At 35.6% G+C, this 23,330-nt stretch overlaps 1 protein-coding gene across 4 annotated transcripts in view; it reads left to right on the top strand.

Annotated features, from left to right (window-relative positions):
- The window catches only part of ARMC2 (armadillo repeat containing 2), a 66,851-nt gene that overhangs the window by 26,390 nt on the left and 17,131 nt on the right, over positions 1-23,330 (top strand). For all 4 annotated transcript variants that reach the window (XM_052781359.1, XM_052781360.1, XM_052781361.1 and 1 more), the window contains 6 exons: positions 1,019-1,111; positions 4,040-4,215; positions 5,517-5,619; positions 8,179-8,399; positions 13,747-13,892; positions 16,139-16,238. In XM_052781359.1, the coding sequence (XP_052637319.1) occupies positions 1,019-1,111; positions 4,040-4,215; positions 5,517-5,619; positions 8,179-8,399; positions 13,747-13,892; positions 16,139-16,238 (839 nt within the window). The remainder of the gene's footprint in view (positions 1-1,018; positions 1,112-4,039; positions 4,216-5,516; positions 5,620-8,178; positions 8,400-13,746; positions 13,893-16,138; positions 16,239-23,330) is intronic.

Genomic DNA, 23,330 nt, shown 5'->3' with positions numbered 1-23,330 from the left:
TGAAAGTCAATCCTGGGATCCATTTTTTAATAAACCATGATTCACTAACTCCTTTGTCCAATCTGAAAATAGATCCATGCTCCCAGTCTTGTTTCCAGAAGAATTCTAGACTGCTGATTTTTTGGTCTACCACTTTTGAACTTGATATCTGCTGATGGACTTTTTTTGTCTTGTCTTTTTGAAGCAAAGTATAAAAAAAGCTGAAATATTTTTTAAAACTTCTCTTTGTGAAGTGGACAAGTTTCTGATAATGAACAGTAGCTCTTTCTCAGTCACTGTGGAGGAAATTGGTTGAGGGTGGCCAAGAAAACTGGGAGTTGGTTGCCTTCAAGGTTTCTGACGTGTTTATTGGAGGCAAAACATCTTTCAGATAGCTGTAGTTTTTCCCAAGATGCTGTGTGAGAAATTGTTTGACGTAACAAAGAATAGGAGAGAAACATGCATTTTACAAAAATTTAGTCGAGAACTTCTCAAAACTAATTGCTTGAAGTGGTTAGAATTGCTAACAGGATGTAATAACTAACAAGGCTATTTTTCCCTAACTGACCAAAGAGTCAGTTAACCAAGCTTAGTGTAATATTGTACATGCGTACTAGATAAAATTGTACAATCCTAGAGGATTGTCTGTAGTATGGATATTTTTTAACACAGAATAAGCTGTCACGTGGACACAGAGCTGAAAAATAGTAGGACATGTTGATGTAAAAGTAGTCATTACCTTCCAATTCAGTGATCAAATGAAACATTAATGTCAACAAACAAAAACAAATCTGGCTTTACAGTACAGCTTTACATGTCAAAACATTTATCTATCTAGTTTTGTTTGAAACTTTTGTTTTTGAGAAAATGTAAATAAAACCAAAAGCTTGAATAGGTAGCATAACCCAGAATATAGCAAAATGTGACATTTTTAGATTTTTTTTTTCTGACGGATGAATAAAGTATTTGTAGCTATTTATTTGTGTAGAAGTTGAAACCTTCACTGAATATGTGATTTTGTTTTGAATGTATTTTGAAGGCTTAGAGGGTGAAACAAGAATAAATGAATCAGAAGAGGAAGAAAGCTTTTGGCGTATAAAAATTCTACCAATTCTACATGAACTGGAAAAAGGTGGGTAACACTGTTCTTGAAAGGGTGTATTTTCTGAACTATTTCCTGCAGGAAACATGGGACTCGTTTGTGTTTACTGCAGAAGAATAACAGTAGTTGGACTATGTAGCCTTTTATGCTTTCCTATGTTCAGTGATGTTGCAGTGTAAAACTGGCCTGGGCAACTCTCTCTAGGTGGCCCTGCTTGAGCAGGCGGGGGTTGGACCAGATGACCTCCAGAGGTCCCTGCCAACCTCAACCATTCTGTGATTCTGTAAAAAAAAAAAATACTGGTTTAGAGAAGGTCTTGTCTGATTAAATTACCTTATTTTAGACAACATAGCTCTGCCAGCTTAGCAGTCAGTGATGAGGTAATAATTTTAAGAAGAAAGTACTGCACAGATTCACTGTTATAAGCATAGTCTGTATTGAAGGTTTCAATTAATTTTAGAAAACTAAGGAAATCGTAATGAAAATTTCCATTTGTGCTTAAAGTGTTAGATGATTCAGAAAAGTACGTTGACCCAGAATATTGAAGCAAAACTTAGTAAATGTATGGCTTGAAAGATTGAACTCTGAAATCCATTTTAATATTTCATTCAAAAGGTTGTTTAGTTGCCTTCTATAGACATTATATTCATTTGAATGGTGGGAATATAGAAAGTACATTTGTTTTTACAAGTGGTTAAAAGTGAGTGTAAAATTAGGGGATAGATTCTATTTTATGGGATCTTTTGCAGTGTTCGTTATAGTATGGTACAGATTAGAATTTTCTTGCATAATTTTGCAGATGTTGATGAGTGTGAAACACCTGTACAGTACTGAGTGATTCCCAGAATATATGATTATTTTAAAAAGACAGGATTCTCATTCCCACATCTGTCACTGATGTGTAGAAAAACAGTGATCAGGAAATTTGAAAACAGCCATGCAACTTCACATTTTCCTTGCTTAATGCTGAGATTGTTAAATATGAGCTACCGAGTTAAAGTTTTGCATTGTGGGATATTCTTTATAGGTAAGCAAAATATTATTTAGAGGTAAAAATCTAATCATGTCTTTCCCTTGTCATGAATGTAACTAAGGAAAATCAATTTTCATGCCCCTTTTCCCCAGTCTTTACTTGATTTGGTTAGTGTGTTGGGTTTTTTTTAGCTTTTTTTAAAACTTGATTATGGCTTAGTTTTTCTAATAATAGATGAAATTATCTAACCAGTTGGTTGAATTTAGTACTACAAAAACCTTAAAGTTAAGAGTTTTGCTGCTGCTTGAATATTCACACAGATTGTAACCGAATTGCATCATTGCCTCCTGCAGCTGCGTGTTACATTGTTTTATTTAGGCTGTTTACTGCACAATTGCAGTTTTTCTTATCAAAATGAATATCAGAATTTCATAATTTTAATGTTTTGAGTGGGTCTGTTGCTAATTCAATATTTTAAAATTTTGTGTGCGGTCACTTGCTTCATATGTTTCAGCTAATTCCCTGCACATGCATTTACATCACATCTGGTTTTTTATGTAGTGATAGAAAAGCCTTTTTCTTCCCCTTTCTCCCTCAAAAATATTTGCGGAAAACTTTCCATTCAAAAACAAATCTGGGGTTTAACCTGGAACTTAGTTATTGTCTAAAATCTTATGAATATCATGCTCTTGAGATGATTGTTATATGACAAAACCAAATAGAACCCCAAAGTCTCTTTTTCTAAAGGAGCAAATAATTTATTTTGTTACATTCCAGTAGTCAAGGGAGAATAAGCTTCAAAAATGCCCCATGGGATGAGTATTAAATAATTTTTGTTGTTGTTCTTAATTTTGATGAAATGGAGTGGAGATCTTTCAGTTTTGGTTCCTTGCCACTCCTGTTTCACTGCTTACTGGAGCAGAGGGTTTAGAATCATGCTAAATTTTGTTAAATTTTCTGTCACAATGGGAGTAGAAATGGAATAGTCATTGCTGTTCCTTGAGTATGATGATGGCAAATTGAGAGCTTCCAGGCACTGCTCAGCGTGAGAGGCGAGTCCTTGAATCTGCCTACAGGTTTGGGGCCTTAGATATAATGTTTTTTATCATAATTTCCTGTCCATATATATTTCATCACAAGTGCTTTGCCTCCTTGAATATGACTCTATTTCAGCTGTGAAATACATCCTGAGTAAACGCAGAGTTTATACAGGCAGTTTAAGTGGGTTTATATGGTGCTTTATTAGTGTCACCTTATATACAAAAGCAAATGTAAGAAAAGAAAAAAAAAACCACAACCCTCACTCTTGAATTTTAAAAATAGGCAAGACTTTTCCTTTTCCCTTTAAAGTAAACATGTACATGATTCCATTGTGTTGAGAGGCAGATTTTGTAATAATTTACTGCAGGTTTTATTTTTGTATTTTTAAATAGTGTCTGAGGGACTCAGGTTAGGAGGTAGACGACTTTTTTGTCAATAGGCCAACAGTCCACTCAAATATATCTTGTACCTCTACTATGCATAGGAGAGTTCCAACAAGTTTTTACATTCACTTGTTCTTAATCCCAGCAAGGTTTGATATATTAGGTTATGTCTATGGGCAGAAAAATATTTCTTAACTGTCTCTTTTTCACATGTAATGTTTGGTGGAGCCCTTTAAAGAGTATATTCAGATTCACAGTTTCCTAATAGACATTTGGTCAATCTGATTATTAAGCATTAAAGGTGAGTTTCATTTTAGCTTCAGGTATTATTTTGGCTCTGTGATTTCTTGGCTTGAGTCTCTTCTTTTTGAAAGAGCAGAATAAAACTGTTTCTGAGGATCGCATTACCATTTGAAGAGATTTATTGGGCACCTTATTTTTGTAGTTTTGCAACCCATTCTTTATTTGTTCTCCGGTGTCTTTGTCTATTGAGATGCTCTGGAAAAGGTGGCACTGTAATTATTTTTTATTTTTCTCTCCCTTCCCAACCCCTTCAAGTAGAAGACAATATAGAAAATCTTTGTCTGGCTTGCACCAAGCTCTATCAAGCCTTGAATGAAGAAAATATGCTTGGAAAAAGATTAAAAAGAAGACGTGTGCTTCTGAAGACATTATATAAACTTGTAGATGTTGATTCAGATCCACTTTGCCTGAAGGTAGCAAAGATTATTCTGGCTGTAAGTGTTTTAAAATGCTGTTTGGCAGAATGTGAAGCTCAAAATTGTGAATTACAACTTGCATTTAATTTTTCATTTCATACTCCTAAACTGTGTCTAAACTAACCCTTTCCTAAGCACAGTTTCTTGCCATACAGATACTAGTCTCTCATTCATCCAGATCGGCTCTTGTTGGAGCCTATTTTTTGCAGAGAAATTATGTCTCGGGGAGGAAGGAGGGACACAAAATAGGATAGCTGGTGTATGGTTGCAGGAATTTTGCATAGGCATGAAAAAGAGACAGTGTCCTAAGCTGGGATACACATGCAGGGATTTAAACAAAACAATAATTTAAAAAATTACACGTAGAAATAGAGCTTAGTTTTTGAATAATGTCTTGATCTTATTAAGCACCTCTATCTGAATATACCACAATAATTTTTTTGGAAAGTGAGTAAGTGTAATTATCTCTTTCTCTAGTATTTCCAGTTAAAATTCTCAGTGAAGTTGATGCTTTTGAACCTATTGGTTCAGCTTCTACTAAGTGTCTATAGACAGTCACTGGTGAAAGGATACCAGCTAGCGTCGTGTTGTAGACATTTTAGTAAATAGTGTGTGTTGGGCAGGAGTGTGTTCTCCTTTAAGGTAGCATGTGTTGTTTTAATCAGAAGATGTAATTATATATTCAGATACTACATAGATGTTAAGTGGTGCTTATATAGAAAAAAGTTCTATTACAGACATTTTTCTGTGGAGTCTTTCAAAAATCATGAACAAGAGAAGAAATTTCCCGTGAAATGCAGAGGAAAGGAAGAGATTTGTCATTGTATTTTTAACATTTTTATTTCCCTTTCATTATCTCTCAATGACCTTTAGTACATCATAAGATCTTGCTTTCTGATATTTGAGAATAACTTTCATTATGACATGTACTGTTGTACTGGAGTTCTTTGTGGTATGGCCATAGATGCCAAACCAGTGAATCCTGTGCAGAATTTCTCTGTAAGAGTGAATTAGAGAAAAAAACTTGCAAGTTATTGATATGCTACCTGCAGAAAATAAATAAAAAGTTTGTGTATCATCTGTTATTTTGAAGTCAGTCAGCACAGTTTGCTAAATAGAGTTAAACTAGCTAGGTTTCAGAGTCCCTTAATTCTGCAAACTTTTCACTTTGGCTCAGTGTAGTGTCAGGGTTTCAGGTGGAATTCAATAGTTCTGTGAGAATACAAGTTTGCCATGGTGTCTGAACTTGTAAAATGTTATGGTGCATTTTTGCATGTAGATTTTAGGTGTGATTTTTACGTCTTTTACTTTCTTTGCAGATGAAAGTGGATGGAAAAAATCTTCTCAGTGTTTGCAAGCTTGCATTTAAAATTTGCAGGAATGAAAAAAATGATTACATCATTCAAAATGATAGATTATTGGGTATGTATCCTGTTCTTGTGTATAAGTTAGGTGTTGAAATTCTTTAGTTAGATTGATCATTTTTCAAGAAACATTCTCAGAGTTAACTTAGTCATGCACTAAAAATTGGCTCCTAGGTCAAACTAACAGTACACCTAGTCCAGTATTCTGTGTCTAATGATGGTGAAAGGGGATGCTGTTTAGGGAAAGCATGGAAGCCTACGTGTTTTCTGTGATCCATCTCCCCTGTACTACCCCAGGATCCAGAATTGTTACATTCTGTTATGGACATTAGATTGTGCATCCCTGCCTAATCCTTCTTAGTCTCTGTTTATAGATCTTTTGTTCATTAATTTGCCTAATTCCTTTTTGAACTTTCTTATTCTGTCTGCCTCTACAATCTCATAGAGCAACAAGTTCCAGAAGTTCTCTGTCTGCTGTTTTAAATGTATCTACTTTTCATTATGCCCCTGCTTGTAGTTTTGCAGGATTTGTAAGAGTTTCTACAGTCAGCTTACCCTCCGCCTTCATGATTTTTTAAACCTCAGTCATATCACATATGTCTGCCTTCTCTTCAGACTGAGGCACCTCAGGCTTTTAGCTCTTTCTTTGAAAGGATGCTGTGTCATTCTCTCAGTTGTTTTTGTAGCCCTTCCCTGTACCTTCTCCAACTCCAGTAGATACTTCTTGAGATGTACAGAACAAAACTTTCCATAGAAGTCAGGATGTGTCTGCACCAAACTTTATAGAAGCAAAATAATGGTGTGTGTGTTGTTGGCCATCATCAGGAAGCATACTGAGAACAATCATTGGCTTTTTTTAGCTGCTGCTGCACATTGAGCCAATGGTTTTGGAGAATTGTCAGCAATGGCTCCAAGATCTCTTTCATGATTGTAACTGTGTCATCCACACACACCATGCAAATATGAGAAATACTAAGAAAATGACAGTGTATGAATGATACTCTGTATTGCTTGATGGTCGTTCCTTTCACTAAAACTTCATTATGTTTTATTAACATAGGCCTTGACCTTGCAAGCATTTATTGCATGTGCATAAGTTAAAGCGTATGTGTGTATCTGCTTAAATAAATCAGAGTATTAATGGTCTTAAAGTTTAGTATGTGAGTGTTGTCAGAAATAAAGACCAGATAAGCCTTTCCAGTAGTAAGATCGACAGGAAAGGACTCAAAGAAAAGAGAACAGCTCTAATTGCTCAGCTGACTTTGAATACTGAAAACTACAGTTTTGTAGAGATTAGCATCACACAAAAATCTGAACAGGTTGAGTGGCTATGGCTGTGTAAGCATTGGGTTTTTTTGCTCTGATTTCCATCTTCACTCACTTTTCTTTCACTTGCTCTTTTTTTCCCTTTATTTTAAAAACTAATGAAGGAAAGAACATTTTTGGTAGGGTTTTGTTTGTTTGTTTATTCACTCTTTATGTTTTGGACCCACTTTATCCAGGCCAAAGACATGAACCTGGGTTATCAGCATAATCACCCAGATTCCTGTTGCAGTCACTGGGTTATAGATTCAATTTCTTTTTCCTCTTCTGGCCCTGTGAACTATTTATGTGCAGTGGAGCAGCTCCAGTAGAAGAAATAAATTAACCGTTCATCCCAAAAGAGACAACTGCTGTTGAAGACCCTGTTTGATACTGAGCAGGGCAGGGACCTGAAACTGATTTCTCACATTCCCACAACCCAAGTGATTTAGTTGACTGCTAGGCAGTTGGTGAGGGTAAGAGTTTGAGCAAGAGCCTAGAGTGTGTGTACTTCATCTGTGTATACCCATATACTTGGAGAGAGTTTCAACTTCAGACAGAAAAAACTTTAGAAATCTCTTAAGTTTAATGAGATGGGAAAATGTTTTTATTCCACTGGATGGAACACAGGAAGCAGAAGTAAATATCAGTTTCAATCAATTACTAGGAATTCAAAAGCATAAAATTGGTTAGGATTACTTATTTATTTAAGATACACCCACCAAATTCAGAGTGTCTCAATTTGACTGTGAAAGATACATTGGGCTTGTGCTAACAACTGTTAATTTTAACATTTCAGATATCTGACAGTGGTAGCATAAAGCAAAACTTTTACAGTAACTTTACCTATATAAAAAGTAAATTTTAAAAGGCTATGAATAGAATTCAAATGTGATATTTGAATTGGGCACCTGTACCTTTTAGTGCTCCATTTGAGATGCTTTAAGACATTTGATTTTTAAGGAATTAGTGGGAAGAAACCTCTTTAGAATGTCTCAAGTTTAGTACACAAAATTCCAGGCACACACACAATCAGTTTTGCAAATCTTGACTGAGGATTTCAATGATTACTGCTGTATGTTTACAACTGGTGCTGGTTCTTGAAGCCTGGGAGAACAAGTCAGGCCCATTCTCTTACTCATCAATAACTGTTTCTTGGTTTCAATCCAAATACCCAATATTTCTAGTCCACTTATTAGAAATGCAAGAGTTCAATCTGAGGTTTTTTTCCCCAATTGTTAATCTCTTCAATGACTGGACTGTATCACATATAAATGTTAATATTAGGGTTTCTGAATAATGATTTTCCTTTTAGATTGTTTGTTGGAGGTCCTGAGAACTGAAGATCTACAAAAAAACAATGAAGCTCTCCTGTATTGCATGGGAGCTATAAAATTAATGTCTGGAAATGCAGTACTCCTTAGTGAAATGGTCAACAAAGGAGCTGTTGAAATGTTGCTGCAATTAATGAAGCAGATTAATAATATAAAAGAAAACGACACATATTTCTCCAACTTGGGCCACCTATTAGTCCAGGTTAGCATTTACTTTTATTTCTAAAAGTACACTCTTCAAGGGCAAATTAAAAATGTAATTAGAGGAGATAAGCTACCTCCGTGTGCCACCGACAGAGTTGTACCTATATTTGAATAGACTTTTTTTTAAGAAGTTTACATGAAGTTGTTCAGGACCTAAATTTAATTATCACAGATATTTTTGTGTAGTCAATTTTAAAGGCTTTAGAAATTCTGAAGTTAATAGAAATATTTTTAGGTACCTAATAAAACCAGTTTCTTATTATTACTTTATGGTGCTGACAATGTTCTGGATATTACCATAAACAGATAAAACTGTGTTCCTTGTCTGAATTCTTTAAACTGAAATAATAAATACAAACCGGCTCTGCAATCCTCGAGGAGATTACAAAAGCTTTTTATTACAAGAATAATGCATTTTTAAAAATACATAGGAAAATACAGTTACGTTTCTTTGACAAACTGTATTTGAAGAATGGGAATTTAAGGAAAAGGTAGTTGTAAAAGCCAATGCTTTTGAATCTTTTTGAAGGCAGCGGGTTCAAAACTATGTTTTCACTTATGAGGTACCTTGATGAGTGGCAGCTATGAAAACTAATCCTTTACCCTAAAACTGTTTCAACCTTAGTGTTTTAGGAAAAAATGGTTACGTAGCTAAATCTTAAGTTATGCATAGGTTGTGGGGTTTTTTGTATTTGTCAAGGATTTGCCGGGTAGATTCCTGGCATTTGTCTTGGAAGTTATTGATGTACAGCTTAGTAAATGGTGTAATTGTAAGCTTTTCAGGACTTCATAGGAAAATATATTGGACACTTTTCTGAGGTAGTTTTTACACTAAATTTCTCTACTAATTATGCCAGATTTCTTTAATTCTCTACTAACTTACAAACAAGGGATTTCATGCTTCTTGAAATTATATGAGAATACAGATAGCTTACATCATCATGTTACTATTACTGATTTTTGTCTGTTTATTTTAGTGGAGCTATGAGGTATGTCTCTCCTGAATAGTGTGTATAATCTTAATACAAACATAAACAGATTGGGAGATACTATGAAGCACTGAATGAAATGATGTGGCTTAATACTTAGTTTGGCTAAGGAAGTCCCGAAGTGACAAAATGCTAAAGACTGGGAGAATATATGATGAAACTGTAAATTTTGTGCTTGTTGTGTTCCTGTTTTGTTTCCTGTCTGGTCCTGTCATCATTAAGTTCCTATATGAATCACAAAATTCTCTTCTATATACTTCTGTCTTTAGAATTGGGAATGTTAACTTTCTTGTGGCACTGTGAATTCTCCAAACAATTCTAAAATAATCTGTGCCATTTTGTTGATATCATACCTTATATTCTATACAAAAATGGTATATGGGCTTTGCAAGCCTTCTTTTTCCAGAGAAGGTGTACAAACTTCAGGTCTGCATGTAATCGAGGTTTTAATGACTATATTTTTCTTGAATGCTGCTAGTTAGACTTTGTAAGTCCCAATACTACTGCAGTGCTGCCTTAGGCTATCAGTTTAGTTAGAAACCCCCTTTTCAAAACTATTGAGGCAGGATTGTGGGTCCAGAATAGATTCTGTTCTCGGTGTAATTTTCAAGGTGATAGACAGTGACTTAAAACAGCTAAACTATAAGGAAAGTAAGCTTAGGTGAAGAAGTAGCGTATGATGCCTCACATACAGAAGCTGTACAGTCATTTCAGTGAGTGGAAATTTAGGTTGTAGTTTTGGTAGGCATTTTAAAACCTAAATTAGAGATATGTATCCTGTATCTCTTTTCACATCTATGTAGTTTAAAAATATTTATCCTTCTGAGAGCAGGAAGGGGATGATTAAAAGCAAAGCATATTACTTACTGAAGTTTGCTGGCTGCTTTTGGCATTAATCATATCATATATATAATGGGAATCCTGTTGAGTAGAGAGATGGAAATTTATGTTAAATAGATATAAAAAGAAGTTTTTGCCAGTTGGGGCATTTAAAAATAACAAATGATGTCCAAGTAATAAAACTAATTAATCAGATTATTTTCAGCTCTTTGACTAGTTGTCTGAACTTCCCCACAACTCTGCAGAAATGTTTTTTCTTCCATTATTTGTATGTGGATAAATTTTTAATTTTTTTTAATCAAAGGTTTAATTCGCAAATGTGTGAAAGGAAAATGTTACATTTTGCGCTTTTTTTTGGTCATTATTATCTGCTGTTTTCAGTATGATTGGAAGTGTAGCAAAACTATTTTGTACAGTTTTGAGTAGACTGGCTGTTTCTAAGGCGGCCTCGAGTATTTTGTGGAAAAGTCAATACTGACAGGTGTCTCTTATTGAGGTTGCTGTTTCACTTGTTTGTGTTCTCTTCTGTAGTAGTACAGATACTTCATTTTTCTTCCCCTTGTGAGAAAAGTAGTGATTTCTGCTGCTATGGAATTCCTGTGCGAATTTCTCATATCAGTTTCTTAAATCTACATTAATGTGCACCATTTCTTCCATGTGAGTTAATTGTTCAGTCATCATAGGCAGATGTAGGAATAGTTGTTTTCAGGGATACAGCATCGAAGAAAGTTTCTTCTGTGATTCATGTCTTCAGAATAAAGGAGGTTTTTGTGGCATACTCATAGCAAAAGATCAAATATCCAGTGACATGCAGAAGTAATGAATAAATACAAGTCTTCAGGAATAGAGAGCAAATTATATTGGAGGAGAAAAACACCTTAAATAGTCACAGTGGTCTCTGAGGGAGGCTCTGCCATCTCTTAATCCTGATAACTGAAGTATCTCAGTTAACGGGGACCAGCTCTTCATTCTTTAACTGTATAATTGCACAATCACCAGATGGCAGTGTTATACATAATCTTGCCAGGTCCTTTTTGTGGAAATGAAGTCCCTTTCTGATTTCTTTGTTGTTACACAATGGATTTTATGCAGAAGTCCCACAATACAAGAATAAAAATGTTTGTAATAATAATTATTTTTCCTTAATAGAGGACATGAAACCAAGGTCGTCTTTGACTCATTTTATGTTGCTTCACCTAATAGTCTGATTATATTTATATAAAATATGGTAATGCTTATTCAAAAGCCAAGGCTTTTGAAGTGTCACTAACAAGACTTAACAAGTACTTCATGTTCCTTAATTGAAAACCACTTAAATGTCTTCTCCTTTAAAAATAGCATTTGTCTGCTGTTAAATTTTCTGTTTGGGTGAATTTGATCTTTCACATGGTAACATAAGGATTAGGGCTGGTGGGGATTGCTAGAGCCAATTGTTATGCATTTCTCCCTGAAGCATGGTGTCTGCTTGAAGCAATCAGAATCTTTCTTGAATTCATGTGCTGTTTGGCTAGCATCTATTATTTTTTAATTTATACTCTTCAAATTTCACTTGCATACTAACTGTTCTTTTGTGTATATATACTTCTATGAACTTCTGAATTTCATTATCTCGCACGTTTAAGTGTATATGGTTTTTTTGCATTGCTTTTCCTTTCCAAACTGTCTTTGTATGAGGTTGCCTCTTGATAGAATTTACCGCTGTGGGATTTTGAACCATCTAACTGTCTCAAAATTTTACTCTCTTTTTGGAGACCTCTGGACCACTATCTATTGATAAAGATTTTTTTTTTTTTTTTCCCATCATCTAGTATGTAAGTCTCTTTCCTGCAGTGAAAACCCTGGTCTGGGTTTGAACAACACTTTTAATATGTGGTTTATCCTTCATTTCCTTTATGTGAAGTTTAGCTAGAGCTCAACAAATATCACCCTAGGCTAACTGTGAACATCTTGTATGTGAGTGCTGAATAGAGTCTTCTGTGTCTATTCCATTTGGCAGGAATTTTTCCACCAAAACTTTTGAACAAGTGAAAGTATTTGATCAGAGTATTTTTATTTTAAAATATTTCTTCAGTATTGTGTTGATTTTTGAAGCATCGTGACTTGTGAAAGAATGCATATCTGGAAGTGTATTCTTTGCAGTTATTTAGTTAAAATAACAAAAAACTCCAGGTGTCGTCTTAAATTATAAGCAATATGAAGCAAATGGTAACAAACAGGCTCAGTTTCTGTTTATTCTGAATATAGTATACATTTCATATTTAGCACTGAAGTTAAATCCATTCACATATCACATTCACATTATCACATAATTTTTTTCCCTCTGTAGCTTGCTTCTCCATTTTGACACATTGTTCCTTCTCCTGTTGTTCCATTACAGGCCATCTTGCGGTAACTGAAGACATGTACACTTTTGGCAAATTTGTTGAAGTAGGACAGCGAATTTGAAAGCTGCTGGAGAATGGACAGAGTAGTGCATAGAATCCTATGAGCAAAAGCTCCTCAAACTTAACCTGCTCTTTGTCAGATTTTTCCTTTAAAATTAGCAGTTACATATCACTGGACAAGCAGTCCAATTCAGTGATAAAATACTTAATATCTAGAGGTTTTTGTGATTACAAACAATTTGAACAGATTTAAAACCAAATTGAAGTTAAATACTTTATTCATACAATAAGGAAAATTTGAAGAATTCCCATATTCACATTAGATTAAATGACTTCACATTAATTTTATAGTAAATTCTGGTTTAGATCAAAGTTAACTTACATGTCATTGCCTGTCTGACCTTGGCATTTGAATACCCTTACCTTGGAAGAGAACCAGAAAATTTCGAAATATGCAATAGCTGATTCATTTTGTGTATCTGTAAGTGATAGATATTTTATGCTTAAAACCCCTGGAAATAGAACAGTATCTTCTGAAAATATTTTGGTTTCTCCAAATAAACTTGAGGACTTAAGCTTTTCATTTTTGTATTGTTTGAATAGTGGATTTCTCTTGATCTTGATTAACTTTTAAATTTTTTTAATCAAAATAAATTTTATTGTCTTTTAAAATCAATTCATCTTAGTTTGCAACTTATAGTTATTATCAAAATACATATTGGTATGACTTTGCAAGACTTAAACGTAAATTTGCAAAATCAGACATTATGCAAAAAATTACTTCGACTGTCCACAGCATTTCACCTAATTTCCAATTGGTCTATGGTTGTATACACGCATACAAGATTTTAAAACATATGAAAGGTCATGTTTCCCTCAAAGAAGGAGGTTATGTGCAGGCACAGACCAGCATCAATCTTTCATTTTCAAACAATTATTCCAATATACACAATTTTGTTACACATTTCCTGTTATAATTTATTGGTAGATACATACCTGCAGAATGCTAACAGGGCATTCAGACTGCCTTAGACGTTATAAATGAGATCTGAGCTTTATTAAATTTTCAGAACAGTGTGGATTCTGTTGTAAACGGCTGTGATTAATAAATCTTTAAATATTCTATATGCAGCTGACAGCTACTTTGCGAAACTTGGCTGACTTACCTCTGGCAAGACGCCAGCTCCTTTGCAGTGGTGCAGTCTCTGAGCTCTGTGCGGCGCTAGAGCAGCGTGTGGATGATAAGGATGTATGCATCTATATTGTCAGGATATTCAGGTATGTACAGGGCACAGTGCTATTTCTGCATGAAGTCAAGTCAGTGTTACTGCTTCAAGTGACCTCAAAGGGGGCAGGATCAAGCACAAGAATGAGAAGATTTACATTGATTTTTTTTTTCTAAAAGCACTGTGTAGTTTTTAATGATTTTGTATGATAATTGTGTCTTTATTAATACTGATAGAATTGTTTAATTGTAGCCATACAACTTGGATTCGTTGTCCCTGTGAAAAGTGTTTTGTTGTATTGTGTTATTCTTCGATCCCACAGATTCTGACTGAGATTTTAAAGTACCATTTCTTATATTTTAAAGCTGTGTAAATTAAGTATTTATTAATCCTATTTTAGGACGTTTTAAAAAAATTGAGAGAAATTACACAAGCTTAAGTTATATCGGGGACTGTGTATTGTGAAATAAAATACAAAAGAGAAAACGTGATCAGTGTTCATTGTTTTGAGCTGTCACAGAGTGTTTAAGGAGATTAATCCGTGGGATCAGGGCTTGAGTGTGCAGATGAAAATGCTGAAAGAATCTCAGTTTTATGAGCAGCTCAGAGGCTATTTCCCAAGATGTGCTTTTTAGAGGGAGATCAGTATGAATGAATCACCCCAAAAGATCCTTTTGTAGTCTGAATGGTTTCTTAGTCAAAAATCTTCCAGTTACCAAGCACCAGCTTGCAATATCCAATGCTAAACAGACTTGCAAACAATTTAAGGATTTTGAAGAAGTTGTGAAATTAACTGTTGGTAGTTTCAGGAGGAGTTGGGTTATAAGCACAATTTATGAATGCCATTCTGGAGGAAGTCTTTGCCATTGCTGCTTTGTTATTGTATTCAGTCATGTTGCCTGTGGCTTCATGTTCATTGGGATTCTGCTATGGACTTCTCTTCCTGTTCAGCCCCTCCAAATTATCCATCACATCCTCCCTGCTAGATGAGATTGGGTTGTGCTTTGAAGAGCAGCTACATAAGGGACTGTCATTCCTTCCTCTCCACAGCTAAAAACAGGCAAATCTGGTCCTTTGCTGTTTGTGCTACCTGTAAAGCATGTGAATTGCTTCCCCAATTCCATGCCACCTTGTCCACATCTGTCTCTCTAATTTTGTTCCTAAAAATAAGTTGAGTTCTAGCAATGATTACAGCATTCCAAGTATATTTACCAATTCTAAGGAGAGAGCATTTCTTTTACTTGGAAAATGCCATGAAAAGTGGGGTGATGCAATGGGTTTGTAATTAAATGTAATCGATACTTACACTGTAATTCTGACAAGGACATTTACTTGATCTAGAATTCAATACGGAGCAAAAGTAATTTGTCTTATTTAAAGTTTCCTACTGCTTCAATTTTTTTTCTTAAGTTTAGTGAACAGCATGCTCCAAGGATACAAATTAGCCATAAAATCAATTTAATTAGCTCCCTGGAAATTGCAGTCACAAAAAAAAGAAAACCCATTATAGTATGCAGTACAGAGCACAGATCTGAATTTTATTTTGTCTTCTAGTAATACAGAATGGTTATTCTTTTCTCTCAGTCGGTAACTTTAGGCAGCTTCTTTGTAGAGAATAAGTTCAATCTATTCAGATTATTAATTTCTCTAAGTCTGTAAGTCTTGCCGTAATTGGTTGTAATTGAACATCAACACAGATATTTGCTGGTTTTGACTACATGGGAAGTAAGAGGTTATTCTAGTTTGTTCTGTTATTGCAGTATTTCTGGTATGACCAAAGCACGTCCAGTTCTTTATTTTTGTAATGGTCAAGGTGAGGAGCAGCTGTTACAGAATATGCAGAGGTAAAATCGTGACTGCAAGAAGGCACTTTATCCATATTTGCTGGTGAGAAATGTGTTCTGTTAGTGCTGTCACAGGGATCTGCTAGACGTGCATTAGGAAGGGAGCCTTTATTTCCTCTCCTCTCTGACTGCCCATGTCATCGTGAAATTACAGTTCTCCCATTTAATGCTAAGAACCGCTAGTGTTAGCGTACTGTGGCCATATGGCAAGCAGGTTGGGAAGCTCCTTATGTTCGCTTCTTCCTGTAATTCACTGTGGCAAGGATAGCTAGACTTCTGTTGTGCTCCTGTGTAACTGTGTATGCCTCTACTAGAAGTCAGAGTATTGGCATTCATTTAATTTTTTGGAAAATACAGCCCTAAGAGTCAGAAGCAGAGTGATTTTTTTTTAAAAAATCTTTTGTGGAAAAAAAGTGCTTTCATTCATTTCTATTTTATTTTTATACCTTTGTAGCAAACTTTCTTTCTACAATGACTTCTGTGCAGCTTTAGCAGACTGCTCCAGATGTTACATCTTATTTTTAGCCCTACTAAACAAATACCAGAAGAAGCAGGTCAGTTTTTTCATCTCTTGATTTTTATATATTAATCCTCTGATGTGTCTGTGTATTATTGTGTATAAGCTCGTTTTCAGTGACCTACTTTTATGCATTTACCAAATAAAAATTTTAAATCATTGACAGCATTTCTAAGTAGTAAAAAATTGAAATGAAATAGTTTAGATTAAAAATTCAAAGCAGTACAGGGGACAGATAGTTGATTAACTAACTTGTCTGTCCTTTACATGTGTAGAAACAGTCCTTTGAGTACTTAATTATTTTTCTTAGTTTTAAAAAATACTTTTTAAAGCAAATAGTTTATTTGAATATTTAATAGTATGAAATTGTTGGGATTTCTCCTGCCTTCCTCCCTTGCAAAATACATGTGAATTTTCCAGAGTTAAGCAGTTCGAAAGCAGAGGGAAGTTTGTTCCTTGATAACTGCATAAGGTATCAGAATATATTTCTCCTCTACCAGAGAAAACCATATGCCTAGAATACCGCATGTGGAACATTCACCTAGAAATAAATGTTTAGAGTTTGTCAAAATGCCTCATATTACGAAGTAAAATTATAAGAGTATACTTGCTGCCAACTTCATTAGAACTTCAAGGGTCAGGTGTTGCTGTATTGTCCTGCTGTATCACAGTGATCTTTCCTGTGTTTACTGGAGCACCAGGCTCTGGGAGTTTGGTGCGGAATCATAGTTTTAAAGATTGCCAGGTTGGTAAGAGTGGAGTGCCCCATGTATGGCAAATTACTCAGCTCTGTTGCCAGGTAAGATTTAAGAAGTAAATAATTTTTATGTAAAGCATAGATGTTCAAAGGTGGAACAAGGTTTCAAAACATAGAACATTAAATCACATTAAGATCATTCTTAAAAGTAAGGAACTTTCTTGGCTGCTCCAGCATCTAAACTAGTTTGAGGACATTTAGTTGTCCTATACAATTTATCCCAGAGTTAGTAATTCCTGGAGAATTGTTGGAAGGAGGTCTTTTGTGCTGCTACTGTTAAAGGCAGTTAATGAAGATAATCACATCGGCTACACTGAACGATCTATTCTTTCTCTTGCCAAATACAAAAATAACTTCTCCCTGTCCTGTTTACCTGCATCCCTGTTTTCTGTGATAGTACACATGGAAGACGAACAAAGATTAAGTTGTTTCTATTCTTCTAAATGTCTGTTGATTAACATTTCTGCAGCATATCTGAATATTTCTAGGTTCAGGCTGCTCTTGCATTGTATAGTCTTCAAAGACACTGTAGTAAAATGCTATGTAAATGCTATGTAAATAATACAAGAAATATCAAAGGCACAATATTTTACTAGATTTATAGTTATTTTTCCTTGTGAGCACTGTATTAAAAACTCAACAAATGATGCGACTGGGAATAAGGAGCTTAAATTGAGTAACATCTTCCTCTCAATCTTCATCTGTAATTTTAAGGGGAACTTTTCTAGGCTCCTGAGATAATAGCTTTGTGTCGTAATGAATTGTAGGCTCATATATAAATTCAAATTGTTTGTTGTCAAGTAGTGTTCAGAATTTAGCTTCTCATTTGCCTATTTTATTAAGTGGTCCTAAAATACATCTTTCTTCACTAGATTAGCATTGCTTTTTGTGTTAAATTGTCAGTTGTTTTATGAAAATACAAATTGGTAAAGAAATAGCTTGTGTATTAAAAAACTTAGTTATTATGTTGTGATGATTATATTGCAGTGTCTTCAGAATAATTATTTCTTACTGCATTTTTGAAACAAGCATGCAACTGTCAGTTGTCAGCTGAGTAAAGCCCTGCAGAAACAAGAAGAGGGACATAGATAATGTAATACACCACTTTTTCTGTAGTGTATAATAAACACTTGAGCTGTGAGGAGTGCAAATGTTTTTCCTGAGGTGTAGTTGGCGCTGCTAATCTTTCTTTCAAAATGCTGACAGCTAGTGAGTTATAGTGTGAGTTGGTATGTGTTGAAAAGAAAACAAGTAACAGCAGTGTGCGTAAAATTGTCTGCTGTGGGAAGAAGCAGAGAGGAGGATAAATCAGTAATATTAACTCAAAGCATTAAAAATCCTCAGGCCTAAGAACTGGTATGTTAAGAAAGGAAGTGTGTGTGTTTTCTGAATTTTCAGGTTGCAAAGTTCATGGGATCATGTCTTTTTTACTGGCAATCATGGAAGCTAGAAACATACTGGACTAAAAAATAAAACCAGCATTCAGACTTTCTCAAATGCTTTCATAACTGTTACTTTAAAAATAAGCATTAAATATTGTGAAAATAAAAACGTGAGCACTGGAAATAGGATTAATAACTTGCTGCCACACCACACACTGAATTCCACAGCTGCCACCCAAATAATCTCTGTTCTTCTCACCACACTGCAGTTTCAGCTCTTCTTTTTTTTCCTCAGCTTGTTTTCTCTCTTGCGTAAAAGAGTCAGAAGGAATGGGAGAGTAGTAATTTAACTCTGTGAGAAAGACTTTTGGGGAAATTGAGTTGGCAAGACTTGCTAAATTCCATGTGTCATAGTCTTAGGTAAGGAGAGGAGTACAGAAGATTGGAAAAGCTGGATCTGCAAGCTAGGACTGGGGAATTCAGCAGTGCTCTTCTATTCATCGTGTTCTGTTGGACTTCACTTGTGGTTGGTTTTGGAGCTTACTTATGTGGAGTAACAAAAAAATCCTTGGTGCCTGCCACATGCCATGAAAGCTGTCAGAAGTGTTCTTGTAGAGCCTCTTATCTTGCAGGATGAGCTCTGCATGCTTCTGTTTCTAGTCAGCATTGTAGGCTTTTGCCCATCTCCAGAAATCTTTTAAAAAGATGCTGTTCCCCTTTCCCAGATCATTATAATCTCTAAGCTTTTCAGATAAGGTATATGAAGGATGACTTTTTCAGGCTGTGGTTAATGTCAAAAGTCATGAGGAGGCCATGCCTTTGGAACAGTGAGAATGCCTAAATAGGGCAGTGGCTTCTGTCAGTAAATTGGGCACTACCTGAGCTTAGATGGCCTTTTGGGGCCCTGCCAGCTTCTGTGAAATCTTTTATCAGTGTACAGTTAGGAGTCTATTTTCAATCCTAAGTGCACAAACACAGGTTGTGATACTAAAATTGGCATAGAAGAAATCTTGTGCCCATTGTGTAGGAAAGTCCCTTTATACTTAAGTGGAGCCTACTTTTTTGATCAGGAAATATTTGTTAAGTATCTGACATCACTGGATGCAGCAATTAGCTATTCAGCAAAAGAATAATCATATTGGGTGACATGAAAGGTTCATCCAGCCTACTATCCATACTTGGCAGCAGTAAAAATCAGATGCCTAGAGAACAGTAAAAACAGAGCAAGCATATATGATACTTCCTGTATATACTTACCAAACCTCCAGCTCTTTTCAGTTTGGAGACTTCCTCAGCCAGCTGTGGTTCTCTGTATGAAATAAACCTTAGTTGACTTCTTTTCCATGAAATTCTATAGTCTCCCCTCTACCCCATACAAACTTATAATATATTAAACATCCATTGGCAAGGAGTTGCCATAGCAGCTACCCACTGCACAAATAATTCCTTTTGCTTGTTTTGAATTTGGCCTTTACTATCTTTATTTGATACCCCCTGGTTCTTGTATTGAAAAGTCAGTGAATATTTAATCTAATCATTCACTTCACACCATGCCTGACTTTCTAGATCTTTATTGTACCCTCTTCGAGTTACCTCTTTTCCAGGCTGAGGAGTCTTTGCTTCCTTAGTCCTTTCTGATACAGAGAGTCTTTTCTGATTCCATACCATTGTGCATCCATGTTGCTTTTCTCAGAACTTTTTACAATCCTGATTCCTGTATCTTTTTTTTGAGATGAGGAAACTAGAACATGGCAGTTAAGATGTGGCCATATCATAGATTTGCATGACTGTGTAAGTTTATTTCCCAGTAATTCCCAATATTTTATTTGCTTTCTTGACCTCCTGTGAGTGTTAAACCCTGATGACGAATCTGTCATTAACCCCAAGATTGCTCTCCAGGTGGTTATGGTTGGTTCAAAGGCTGAAATTTTATACATGAAGGTATGTCTGCTCTGTGTTTTTCCACACACATCATTTCATGTTTATGTGCATTTAAATTTCATCTGCCATTTTATTACCGGTTGACTACAAATCCTTTTTCTGCTGTTCAGTCAGCCTTCATCTTTGCCACTTTGAATATCTTAGTGTCATCAGCAAACTTTCCCATATCACTGCTGTCACCCGCTTTTCCGTGTTGTTTATGGACAAGTTGAACACAACAGTTCCTAGCGCAGAACCCTGTGGAATTCCATGGGTCATCTTCCACCATTGCAGTAACTGCTAATTTACTCTGTTTTCCATCCTCTAATCATTTATCTGTACCAGGACATGCTGCCTTACAGCATGGCTGCTTAGTTTCTCTAGGATTTTGGTGAGTGACTTTGTCAAAAGTCTCCTGGAAAGCCACATGGGTGATATCAGATGGGTCGTCTTTATGCATGTTTGTTGATCCCTTCAAAGAACTCAAGAATTGGGTAAGTCAGAACGTGGAAGTCTTAAAGCTGATTGTGTTTATTTGACTGTCCACTAATTTTATTGTTCTTTTTTATGGTCTCTTCTAATTTATCTGCTACAGACATCAGACTTGAATCTCACTTGGATCCTTTTCACGTTTGTTACCCTTCCAGTCTTTAGGCATCAAGGCAGTTTTGAGAAGTTGCACATCACTGTTAGTAATTAAGCTATTTAATTCATTAGTTCTTTTAGAACTGTTGGGTGATTATCCAGTCCTGGTGATTTGTTACTGTTTGTTTTGTAAGTTTGTTCCTTAAAATTGTTTGCGATCACTTCAGTTTTGGACAGATCCTCTGATGGGTCTTTCCCAGAGAAGGCTGTAGCATTGAGATCTCCCCAGCTGCTTTCACAGTGGACATAAATCAATGCAAAGAACTCATTTAGCTTCTCTGCAATGACATTTTCTTCTCCAAATGCTCCGGTTTTATCCTGATCATCAATTAGTTCTGCAGACTCTGGTAAACTTCCTGGTCCTGATGTTTGAAAATATTTGTTACTGGTTTTTGCATCTCTTGCATCAGCTAGTAGAACTGTGCTAATTTACAATTATAAATTGCATGCTGCTTTACCTGTTTGATTTAACAATCAGATTGTCAGAAACAATTTATTAAATGAAGAATAGAGTGATGTTGCCTTGTCATCCTCTCTAAGAAGATGTCTGCATTTATCGGGTTCACTGTGCCTGGATCAGCCCAGCTTTCTTCCCAAATGCATCTACCAGGTAGCAGGTGCTAAATCAGTTTATAGTCTTCTGTGAGCAAGTAGGCTTCTGCTTGTGAGACTTCTTCTTGTCTTCCTTCAAGAAAAAGGCTCATTTCAGGGCTGTGAAATGTCCTTTTTGCTCTTAGGATTGCTGCAGTGGGGAAGGTTGTCACAGATGGGGCCTGTAAATGCAGAGAATTTCGCCACTTTGTTTCTGGCTTTATTTATTAGGCAAAGGCTTATCTGCATGCAGTGACTGGCCTTCCTGGCTGTTTTTTGGCTGGCTTATGGAGAATTCTGTGATGAGCTCCCAGGAACTCACTATCTGTCTGTCTCAGTCAGTCATATAACATAAGTCATGTAATACCCCAAAGCAACCACAGGCTCTTAGCGATAGTCTAATGCTGCAGCTATATTTATTTCAGATATACGTGTTTGCCTCTTAAATGCTTTGAGAGTATTATTGGTACTCTGCTCAGTGGCATCATAGCCTTATGAGATACCAAAGATTTTTTTAATTTTTATTGGCGGGGGGTGGTGGTGGTGCGTTTCTGTATCCATAGCTTGCCTCTAAAGAAATGGTCATCAGTGCTGACTAAGTGTTCTTTGTGTTTCAGTTACTCACTTTCCCCTCTGTGCTATCCCTCATTTGGGTTGAGGACAGCTGTTTGTGCGACAGCGTGATACATCATGTCACAGAACAGACCCAGCTTCCAATAACCTTAAAACTGAAAAAAAGAACCTCAGTCTTTTGCTGGGTTATCACCTGCATTGCTTTCCAGTCTAGTTTGTTGAACAGCCACTCAGATAGTTCCTTGTTCACAAATACTGAGGAAACAATATGGGAGAGCAACCAAACTGTGAATGGAAAGGAGAGTGGGTGCTGTTTATGCCACCACTTCTGCTGAAATGCTTGTCAAGGTAACCCTATGAAGAACTTAATGTTAGATAATGTGGTTCTTTTCTCCTACGTTTACAAATACATATTTTCAGTTGTATTCCTCCTCCCTCTGGCCTGACATTATAATAGTGCCTTGGAAAATTTAAAAAAGCTGTGAGAGGAATATAGTAATTGACCATTAAAGAACAAAAATACAAGATTTTTCTCATGTGTTTTGTTTGTGCACATGCATGTTCATAACTGATCATTCATTCTCTCTGAATTAACATTTTTTTCAAGAAGGAAGTATCCATTTTAGGATAAATATTCTGACAACTCTGAAGGAATTTCCCTGCTGATAAATCTGAATAACCACAGTAGGTCACCCTTTCCCTACAGTATGATTTCTGACAGTATGCTGGGCTGATAGTGTATTTGCATCTTCCTAATACTTTGGTTGTGATTTTTGTTTTTGTCTGAAAGAAAAGGCAAAAGTGGTAAGGAGAGTGCAGAATATGTGATATGTACTCTGAATATAAAATGGTCAGGAACGTAGAGCTCAAAGTTTGTAGTCAACCAGTCTTCACTGGCATATATCATATAGAAACCTGCTGTTCTGGTGTATCAAAAGATACAAGAGAATGAATGTAATTTACTAGACAGGTAAACATTAGAATATGAAATAAGAATAATAAGAAGGTATTACTGCTTGCTGTGACAGACACTGTCACTAAAATATTTTGCCTTAGTTTTTGGTATTAATTTCTACAAAAGGTGCTGAAAGCTGGGGAACAGATCTGAAAAGAGCTAAAAGAATGATTAGAGTTAAAAAAACCCTCAAGATTAAGCAAATTAATTTATCGGTGACAAAGGTCAGACCATTAGCAAGTTGCCTGTTAATAGAATCTGCACAAGGAAGAAATTTCTGTTAGTAGAACATCCTTTAATCTAGGA

This window comes from Harpia harpyja, chromosome 3 (assembly GCF_026419915.1).
Source record: "Harpia harpyja isolate bHarHar1 chromosome 3, bHarHar1 primary haplotype, whole genome shotgun sequence".
NCBI lineage: Eukaryota > Metazoa > Chordata > Aves > Accipitriformes > Accipitridae > Harpia > Harpia harpyja.
Note: the sequence above shows the minus strand (reverse complement) of the source record. Positions and strands in the feature narration are given on the sequence as shown.